This window comes from Malus sylvestris, chromosome 3 (assembly GCF_916048215.2).
Source record: "Malus sylvestris chromosome 3, drMalSylv7.2, whole genome shotgun sequence".
Lineage (NCBI taxonomy): Eukaryota > Viridiplantae > Streptophyta > Magnoliopsida > Rosales > Rosaceae > Malus > Malus sylvestris.
The window spans coordinates 9,741,977-9,752,411 of NC_062262.1; the positions used below are offsets into that span (position 1 = coordinate 9,741,977).

The 10,435-nt window shown below is 38.7% G+C and overlaps 2 protein-coding genes across 3 annotated transcripts; both read right to left on the bottom strand.

Annotated features, from left to right (window-relative positions):
- Positions 1 to 1,663: 1,663 nt before the first annotated feature.
- On the bottom strand, positions 1,664 to 3,384 carry LOC126616570 (40S ribosomal protein S23). Its single transcript, XM_050284641.1, has 4 exons — positions 3,222 to 3,384; positions 2,293 to 2,448; positions 2,071 to 2,197; positions 1,664 to 1,960 (listed from the first exon to the last, which is right to left on the bottom strand). The coding sequence occupies exons 1-4, from the start codon at positions 3,224 to 3,226 to the stop codon at positions 1,820 to 1,822; spliced, it is 429 nt and encodes a 142-aa protein (XP_050140598.1). The 5' UTR covers positions 3,227 to 3,384; the 3' UTR covers positions 1,664 to 1,819.
- Positions 3,385 to 4,551: 1,167 nt separating this feature from the next.
- Positions 4,552 to 10,006, bottom strand: LOC126617343 (interactor of constitutive active ROPs 3-like). 2 transcript variants are annotated; one of them, XM_050285381.1, is made up of 5 exons: positions 9,742 to 10,006; positions 8,245 to 8,354; positions 6,861 to 7,071; positions 4,850 to 6,536; positions 4,552 to 4,747 (listed from the first exon to the last, which is right to left on the bottom strand). In XM_050285381.1, the coding sequence occupies exons 2-4, from the start codon at positions 8,262 to 8,264 to the stop codon at positions 4,866 to 4,868; spliced, it is 1,902 nt and encodes a 633-aa protein (XP_050141338.1). In that variant the 5' UTR covers positions 8,265 to 8,354; positions 9,742 to 10,006; the 3' UTR covers positions 4,552 to 4,747; positions 4,850 to 4,865. The 2 variants fall into 2 exon arrangements, with proteins under 2 accessions (XP_050141338.1, XP_050141339.1); XM_050285382.1 differs by lacking the exon at positions 9,742 to 10,006 and adding an exon at positions 8,585 to 9,490.
- Positions 10,007 to 10,435: the final 429 nt, after the last annotated feature.

Below are 10,435 nucleotides of genomic sequence, written 5' to 3' on the forward strand. Positions count from 1 at the left end.
CAAAAAATGAGGCACGGAGGAAACTGGGTTTGATTTGAAGGTTAGGCAATTAGGGTATAGGTTTGTTAGGCTTTGTCGTGGAATGAGGTGCAGAGACAGAGATGATGGTGCGTTTGTGGATGGAGATGACGATGAAGTGTTGGGTGGATGGGTCGTAGGCAAAGCTTTCTGTAAAGGCTGGGGGATCAAAAATTGACGATGGCGAGGAGTAACGAGCGACAAGAGTGGATGATGGAGGTGATCTTGCAACGGAATTACTGGTATTAGTGAAGGAGGGATAGACTATAGGTATTTTGGAAGAAGGGATTGGGATGGGGTATAGAGTTTGGGAAGGGGGAAGGGACATGCGCTCAGTGCACTTGGACTTTTTTAAGTTTTTTATTTTTTGTTCTTATCATTAAATAAAATTTAGTGTATGGTTTTAGATTAAAATGTAAAGATTTGAAGCTCATTTCATTAGTTTTCTTTTTATATAAGGGGATTGAGAGACGAAGCAGCGGAAGAAATGGGCCTTTCATTTGCGGGCTCCAATGTTGGGCTTTTTCTCCTTTCAATTTGTTGGCGGAAGTGGGTCAAACACACAAACATAACAGATTCTCGAATAGCTTTAAAAAAAAAAAAAAAAAAAAGAACCTGTGAGTGATGTGTAATTTATATAAAATTACCACAAATGACTTAGGGCTCGTCTGGAAATGCTTTTAAAATGACTAAAGCGCTTTTGGTGCTAATGTTTTTTAATCCAATTATTAGTAAAGGAAAAGGACCGCAATCGTGACCGTTCATCATGCAGTCAGTTTTCGTTAGGTACTATTTATATTTAATTTTAAATTTTAAAAATTGAAATGATTTCTGACCGTATGATGTATAAGTGGATCCTAAAAAAACATTTTAAGTGCTTCCTGGTGCTTCTTCCAGAAAGCACTTAAAGTGTTTTTGGAACCAAAAATCAATTTCACAAAAAGGCTTTTAGTCACTTTAAAACTACTTCCAAGCGAGTCTTTAGCTTTGTAAAAAATCGTATAAACATATGCGCATATTAATTCGAATCTCCATTCATGTAGATTAAAGTAATTAATAAAAATATTGCCTAGTAAAAAAGACAAACTTGTGAAACTGAATGATCTATTGCTAGTGGAAGTGGGAGGCAGATGTAAGATCACGATCACCAAACAAACCGTTTTCTAAATTCAAAGAGAAATCAAACCCATTCTCTTTGGATTCCATGGTCCAAAAAAATTGTCACCTACCGTTACATTGCGGGTGACCACAATTTTCTTGGACCATGAAGTCTTGAAGAACAAGACTCGAGGCGAAATAAAAAAATTTCGAATAACAACCCCAAGTACTTGGGATATGAAATCATGGTGCCGTTATTCAGAGAGAATGCTTCGGAAGCTAACACATCTAGGGCACGAGGAAACCGGCAAAGAAGTTGGTTCCGAGAGACAAAGCAAAATGCTAACTTAGATACAGCGTCAAGAAACCAGCAAAACTCCAGCAATACCAAATCCATAAGGTTCAACATAAAACAAAACAGCATATCCAGTTAAAACATTTGTTGCGATAAAACCGGAAACTCAACCTGAATGGAACATTCAGGCAATCAAGAGAACAAGAACGATGAACACAAACAATTCACTACGAAGGAAATGAAAATGATATGTGGCCACAGAAACTTCCATCGTTAAAACATAAGCATCCGAACATAGAGTAAGGGAGCAAGGGAAAAGGGAAACAAAAAGTGCATAAAATGCTGACAAAATTGTCTCTAAATCAAAATGTCGAAGTAGCACAACAAATAAAACATTTTATAACAAACTTAAGACCTTGGCTTCTCCTTCTTCTCCTTAAAGAGGGCCAGAAGGGACACGCCTGAAACCTTCACGACCTTGAACCTAACTCCGGGAATATCACCAACAGCATGACCTTTACGACCAAATCCAGCAATCAGAACCTCGTCCTGCAGGCGGCCACAATAGTCAGTACAACCCAAAAAACTTAAAATACCAGGGGCAGCATTTAACATAATTGCCATATTCTGGCAACACAGTTTTTCTCCACTATACTCACATTTTCCTCAATGTAGTTCAAGCAACCATCGTTCGGCACAAAGGCAGCAATCTTCTTTCCGTTCTTAATAAGCTGAACTCGAGCACACTTTCTAATGGCAGAGTTAGGCTGCTTAGCTTCAATACCACTGCATAATTAAACATCCAAATATCGTAAGATCCATGTCTAAATTGGATTGGTTAAAAATTTTAATGGAAAAGGCATCTAGCTAATTTTACTTACATTTTCTCAAGAACAATGCCCTTTGCGTGGGAAGATCCAGAAAATGGTTTCTTCCACTCATTTCCAAGATGGGACTTCTTGTAAGATTTGTCAGCCCACCTTTGGTTCCTGCGGTGGGTCTTCAGCTTGCGAGCTGCTCCCATTCCCCGTGTCTTCCTGTAAAAATTTGGCAGCAGGGTTAAGGCATTTTTTTATCTTACAACTTAGAATCTATAACGATTACATCCAACCAAAAGCTACTTCACATGAATACTGTATAATGCTCGATTGTTTTCTTGCAATCTAATAGCCAGTAAGTGATGGCATCCAGGCACAAATTCAAGCTCACTGAATACAAACGTTTTGAAGACAAGTTGTAGCGGGACACATGTTCATCAAAACCAAAGATCCATATTTCGATAAATACATTCAACTGACAAACTTTCGATAAAAAACTTACCCCTGTTCGATACATCAAAAAACATGAAATATTTCCGAACAAATCTTCTTGACTGTAATTTGGTCTTTGACCTAAATCATCATAAAGTGTATAGAACTTCCATCTTTCTTACCAACAAAACATTTCCTGGAAATTCCCAAGAAAAAAAAGAAGCTCTTCCTCCCAAAAAAATACCACATAAAAGTATTCCAACTTATTAAACATATCTAATAAAAACATCAAGAACTTAATCGAAATCATCTTAGCAGTATGAACATATGCAGTCGATACTCGGATCCAAACCGGTGCGTAATAATTTCCATTAAATAATACAATATGAGTCGCAAAAGAATCAATCTTCTCCATAATCTACTTCGTCTAACTAAAGTTTGCAAATTTACAGAGATTTAGAGCAGAGTTTAAGCGAGAAATTCAATCGAGAAAATAGTTTCAGAGGAAACAAACAGAGAGCGAAGAGTGGAAAGAATTGACGAAGGAAGTAGAAGCTTACCCCATGGCGACGGAACAAGAAGAAAGTGGGCGATTTGCAGGGAGAGAATTGGAGCCGCAGGAAGAAGAGCTTCAAGGTCGCTAACAGCAAAGAGAAACCCTAGGGACTTATCGCGCTTTCTTTAAATATACGCCTTCTCTTTGGGCTTACAAGTTTGATTTTTCAATGACAACGGGCCTTCATTAAGAACCTAAAAAGGCCCACTATGTTATAAACCCTTCCCCAACATTTTTTTTGAACAAACGATATTATCTATACTGAGGGATGAGAGATTAGGCTAAGCATCACAATGAGCTAGTCACAATGTGGTTCAAATTCATCTTTGGCAAGAATCGAACATATGACCTCTCACTTACAAGTGAAATCATATTGACTACAACATGTGTGATTTATGCACCTAAATTCGAATTCTCTTTCTTAAGCTTAGATTATGAGATATTTCAAAAATCAAAAGGAAAGAAAAAATGTGTATGTGAGGAGTCATTCTTACTAACTTTTAAGAAAGTTTAAAGGCACATGTTAAACTGTGATTTATCTGTACAACATGAATGAGTTATTGCACATAAGGAGCCAAGCGTTTTCCGATAAGAATCAACAAATTTGAATAAATTATTTTGTAAATACTACATAATAAAGGATTTGGTTCTCACAAGATTTTGTGTTTCAGAATTAAGAAAATGGTTTGAGTTATATAAAGCACTTTCTCTTTTATGTATGAAGTTCAACTCAGGTGTTTGCTATTTGGTGTGCCCCAGAACATAGCTTTGGTGTGTAATAATGATGTACCAAATTGGGAAATTCCATAGTTTCGTTTCGTAAACAAGTAATACTGACTAATGATGAGAAAGAGGGGCTCTTACCAAAGATTGTCTAGTTTTTAAATTGCCAAATTAATATTAACGGGACATTCAATATCTTTTTCTTTGGTAGGCAATAGTGTTAGCAGGTTAAATCGTCACATGTTAGAGGGGATGGAGACTACTTGGAATCGCACCCATACCAAGATGAATAAGTAGTATTGCTTTTCGTCACTACTGTAAAAACACCATCTACTTGCTAGTATTTTGGTTTAGTATACGAATAGTCCCAATTTTATATTTTTTCCCCAAATATTTGTGAGACTCGAAGGTGACGGCGTCCCAAAATAATTTGTGGAGTGCCATGCTAAAATTCGTGGCGTATCATTGGTAGGAAGTTGGGATCCTCTGTTGATTGGGCAAAACTCAAATAGTTACGAACAGGAAATTTCCATTCAACAATTAACAGAGGAACTAAGCAAACAGAAGCTCAAAAAGGATAGAAAAGAGCAGGACAACAACTAACCCACATATTTTACCAAGTAAATATTGTCTCACATAACAGTAAATCTTGTCCTTAACCAATACATACAGATATACCTTCCATCACTCATGTCTCACATAACAGTAAATCTTGTCCTAAACCATGCAGCCACTGCACCAGTATTGGAAGCTAAGAAGATTGCCAATTAAACAAACCAGATTAGCCATACCCCGAAAACCATATTTCTGTCCAAGGAAACACAGAAAGGTAGTTAGAAACGAAGAGGAAGAACTATACTTGCAAGGATGAAAATCCCATATAGTTGATGGATGGATCAAGTTATCAACCTGCCCAGGAGGATTTTTATTTCTGTGGCTTTTTCCAAAAGACCCCAATCTTCTTCAGCATGTTCCCATTTTTCTTCTTCAGTAAATCATCATCCATATCTTCAGAGTCAGGCGAGCCAAACTTCCCGGTGACATGATTATAGCTGCTGTCCAGTGATCCAGTTCTCTCCATCAGCTTGCCGTTATTTCCTGATGAAAGCATGGTTGCAGCTGCCTCCGCTGCCTTCCTCCACTGGTTGGACTGCACCTTTAACCTTCTTAGTTCCGCTTCCATTTCTGCATTGGCTGCCTGTGCTGCCTCCAGCTGTTCCGCCACTCTTGCTACCTTCTTGCTGCTCTTGTCTGCCTCTTCCATCACAATGCCAAGCTTCACGAGAGCCTCTCGCTCTGCGCACTTTGCAGCCTCTACTTCTGCCTCTACCTCATCGTTAGCTTTACTTTGGCTTTTGTTGATTTCCAACCTCAGCGTTTCATTCTCTTCTGAAATACTCTGCAGTTCCGTTTCCTTGTCCATCAAATAAGCCTTTAAATCCGTTACATGCCCTTTTAGTTCTTTCAATTCCTTTTCCAGTTCATACTCTCTCTGGCATGACAGGCTCTTTTCAAGCTTCGAATTGAGCCCCTCATTCTCCTCTGTAATGCCTTGTAATTCAGTTTCCTTGTCCATCAGGTGGGCCTTCAACTCTTCAACCTCAGCCTTGGTTTTCGTCAATAACGATTCCAGTTCCCCCTCTCTCTGACTAGATGCAGATTTTATCTGCTCCACCAGTTCATGAGCACTTCTTAGCTGCACGGTGCTCTGAATTTGTTCTTCATGGTATTTGGTCTCAGCAGTTTCAAGACTAGATCTTAGCCGTGCCACTTCGGACTTCAAGTCATGAAGTTCTGCCTCGGTCTGGTTTGGCTCCATAGTCTCTTGCTTTTCTTCAAATTTTTGCTGAAGCTCATTGTCACCAGCCTGATTTTGTGAAACGTTGCTGCTTGCATTAATCAGGTCAGCCTTGAGTTTGCCAACAAGTTCTTCTAGTAAATTTACACGTGCCTTTGACTGATCTAACTCTGAAGCAATGGACTTGTAAGCTTCTGTCGATTTCGTGCCATCTAACCTGAGTGCCTCCATTGTTGTTCTCGCGGACTCCAGCTGCAGTAGGGTTTCACTAACCATTGCTTGTGCTTGAGCCTCGGATTCCTTAGAGTCCTTTAATTGTGTTTTCATGTTCTCCACAAGAGAAAGTGTTTCAGCCAAGTTTTCTTTCAAGATTTGAAGCTCAGCATTTGATGATTCTGCATGCTTTATCTGATCAGCCTCAGATGCAGCCACCACTTCAAGCTGCGCCTTAAGCCTCTCAATCTCATCAACAGCAGATGCCAAGGCAGCTGAGTCAACTGAGTGCTGCTTCTGCACAGTCTCAAGCTCGGACTGCCACGCTTGGTCTCTTTCTTGTGAAATCTTGTGGAGCTTGATAACACGAGCTTCCTCAGAAATAGAAAGCTCAGGAAGCAGCAGCTGCGATTCTTCGAGCTTTGAGGACAAGGCCAGTACTTGCTTCTTGGACTCCTCGGCATCTTGCTGAGCTTGCTTCTTGCATGATTCAGAAGATTGCAGCTCGTTCTTTGCTTTCTTCAGATCCTCTTGGAGCTGAGAAATCTGAGATTGCAACTCGGATATTCTACTTGGGCCCTTCTTCTGCGTCAAGAACAGAGATTAAGTTTTAGAATTTTTTGTACCTCAAGAAAGACACAGACAATGCACGCAACACAAGCATTTTTACTTGCAAATCCCACCACTGCCAAAAGAATTACCCAATTGAAGGTAATTTTTTGGAAAGACAAAGATAAAGAAAACTACTGAGGCCAGGCTAATGTGTCGAATTGTGTTGGAGAACTTTAAGATGGAAACAAAATTTCCACCCAAGGGTTTAGAGTTTAGACTATCCATACTTTCCAGTGGTTATATAATTCTGTAGGTTGTGAAAGAGCAGAAGGACTCGTGGAGTTTGTTTATAAGTACCTCAAACACTGGACTTCTGGGTGACCGACGCTCAGTGACTTTTGGGCTTCTATCTTTAGTTGCTCTTTTAGCTTGACTTGAAGTAGATGCAGAGTCAGTAGTCTCCAATGCAGTTGGCCTGAGTTGGCGAGCAACTCGAGGGGAGACCTTTTGGGAAGGAGAGACCTTTTGAGGAGGAGAAACCCTTTGAGGCACTTCAGAGGAGCCACTTCTATAAAAAAAATAAAAAAAATAAAAAAAATCAGTCAAATATTATCACTCAAAATGGCAACAGGAATTCTCAGCTTCAGATCCTATAAAAGCAGTCCGGAGTTTCTGTCATTTGTCCAACAAACATACCGTCCTTATAACTTCCTTTCTTTGGCTTCGAAATGTTTTAATTCTATATTCTATCCAGTTTGAATTACAGCAAAAACTTGCATTCGATCTTTCCATTAAAAAATTCTCAAAGTTTAAGAATCCTAATGTTTGAAATGGAAAATGCCAATGTCCTTGAGTAATAATCACACATTACACGGAACAATTCACACAAACCAAGACAAAGAAAAACCACATAAACTTTGTTGCACACACTTCTTTGAACTGTCAAGAAAAAAATTTCCTGCAACGACCACAGAGAATGGTGCGGAAAATTACAAAAAATTTGTGATGAGATTTATTGGCTACCGGGAAAGTTTAATCTTGAGTTTGCCAATTGATTACAAAGAAATGCAACATGGTGACATGATTTCCCTTCATTAGCTAAGATGTTTAAAATAATGATACTGATGGCATGTAATGATAATATTCTTCTCCCACGTTGAACGAAAAATCAAAGACAGCACGCAAACAAATTTCACAACAAATAAATCCTTAATCTAATGCGCGGATGAGTTTATGCAACGCTCCTTCGATAACTCCAGTAGGTCCTGAATGCTGCAGTGTAGCTGCCAAGAGGCACCTCAAAGGAAGGAGACAAGAAGTTGCCAAATATTTATGATTATGCAGATGGACAGATATCACTACCAAGGGCCTTACCACAGAACTGGTCCACAACTGTCGGAGGTGGAAGCGCACGAATCGATTGGTAAATGAAATACAACTACAAGTCTGACATCCACAGAAATAGGACAACCCCTAAACCAGACGTGAGAACTTGAATTTATTTGAACAAAAAAGAGCAGCTGCTATGACATCGGTTTTGCAGCATTGGTGAGCATTAGTACTACTACCCTCATTAGGTTATACATAGCAATACAGAAAAGTACGCAACATTATAGAACAACGTTACCTTTTGCCTCAAAAAAAACCAAAACAACGCTGCATTCGAACAAGCAAACACACGAACAAGCTTTTAAAGAGGAGAACAAGATGCCAATCACAGAAAAGGGCAAGTGAAAGTTACCTTGCTTTAGGGGTCTGCATAATGCAACTGCCTTTTCTAGCAGCAAAAGTTGCGAACGAGACGGAAGTGATTTATGCTTCGCTACTTGAATGCCCTCGACCCACCAAGACCTGAAACAGTTGAAGCAAGATCACAAGCCGGGACGGGGGGAATCCAATGTTTTAAATGTTCAAAGAAATAAATTGGTTTCATGAGGGACATGTGCTCCTTATCATTAACACAGAAAGACATTATGGAAAAGATGTGCCAACTACAAATTCAAACCAACCATTTTCTTCCAACCCAAAAAAAAAGAAAAAGTGAAAAAAGCATCTCAAAAACCCAATTAAATGCTTGGTACCAAGTTGCAAGTGGTGGACTGCTTCAAACCGCTACGTCCGGAGTTTCGGGTTCAAACCCTCCTCCTCTCCTTTAGCGTCGCTTATAGTAGTAATATCACTCGTAACTAAAAGCTAAATCTTGTACCAATTGCCTTCAAACAGTTTCCGGTTCATACCCTCATCCTCTCCCCTTTAGTGTAGCTTATAGTAGTAATATCGCTCGTAACTAAAAATCAAATCACGTACCAACTAACAAGTCCCACAGGTTTCTAATCGTGCTCATGATCCATCATTGTAAGCACTGCTAGCCAGTCATGATTACAGGAATACCCCTAATCCTCGCAATGAGCATTTGTTAGTTTTGTTTCGGAACAAGGGTAGTTTCGGATGCGAGAGAACTAAAAAGAAAGTTGCCTCCTCCAGTTCTGCCGTAAAATGAGGGGACTAGGTCGAAGTGATGAACACAAAATAGTTATCTTTTCTCAAAGGTTGTCTCTTGCTTTTTTTTTTTTTTTTTAACAAAACATTATTTTCTCGGAAGGCATCATTTTTTTCCCGAGAAACAAACAAACAGAAACAGATCCAAAGACAACGTAAACCCAAGAAAATAAAATAAAATACGGAATCAGAATCTGCAGAAAAAAAGCAAGTAATGCAGCTAAACAAAATTGAAGAGGAAAAGCGAAAGTTGAAAACTTGATTGTATAGAACAACTTTTTGAGATTCGACTTTGCTTTTTTTAAGCCGGAAAAAAGACAAAGAAAAGCCTGCAAATGTCGAAGCTCTTGAGCAGGAAAAAGAGAAGCTGCTGCATTGCGTTGTTATCACTCAGCAGAGGAGCTTCTTTTTATGCTCAGATTTCATCCGAAAAGAATATAAAAAGAAACATCATTACCCTTGAGAGACTACAGAAATAAATTTAAGAAAAAAAAACAGTAAAATATGAAGATAAACAACACCAAAAATCCCTGTTTGGTTGCTGAGAAAATGTGAGAAAAGAAAAAGAAAGAGAACCCCATTTTTGAAAACAGAAAACCCATTAAACATCAGAAAACAAAATGCTGAAAAATGCACAAAGAAATGGGATTTGTTCCTCTGTTTTCTCCACATTTTCACAGCAGACAAAAGACAGCAGATTAAATGAGAGAATACCAAAAGACATGAAAAATGGACTTACTTGGTGAGCTTGTGGGAGATGATGAAGTATATTTTGATAATGCAGAGAAGTGATGAGTGTGAAAACCGTTCACTTTCTTCCTTTCTTTTTCTAGCTTTGTTGTTGCAGTTTCCGAGGCCTTCTATCTCTAAATTTTTGGATATTTTTTGCTTTGTGTGTTGGGAGATTTTGGAGAGTGGAGGGAGTGGACCGTTTACCCTGTTTTTGAGTGAGAGAGAAGAGCGGAGAGGAGAGAGAAGAAGGAAGGGGGGGGGGGGAGGGAGAGAGAGAGAGAGAGAGAGGGAGAGAAATGTAAAGTTACACAGACGGAGTTGGCAGAGAAAACAGGGGACATATTTGTCGTTTCATGAGATCATAAAACTGGATTTGATTTCGAGCTTTACGTCCGAAGTTGGATATATTATCCGTCTCGAGTTTTTCAAACTTCCTATGACTCTTTTGGCGTTAAAAAGAATAAATTTCTGTGTCATAATTCTGAATTGTCACGTTAAATATTATTTAACGTATTATGATATAAGTGGATGATAAAATTTATATGTCTCATTTTTAGTATGCAATTATTTTCATGTGTTTGTACTAAAAGCACATAAGAAATTATCATTAAAGACAACTTTTATAATACATATACGCGACACATTGACAGATATTTTGTAATAATATATCACTATAAAAGACCAAAAAGTTTATACTACCT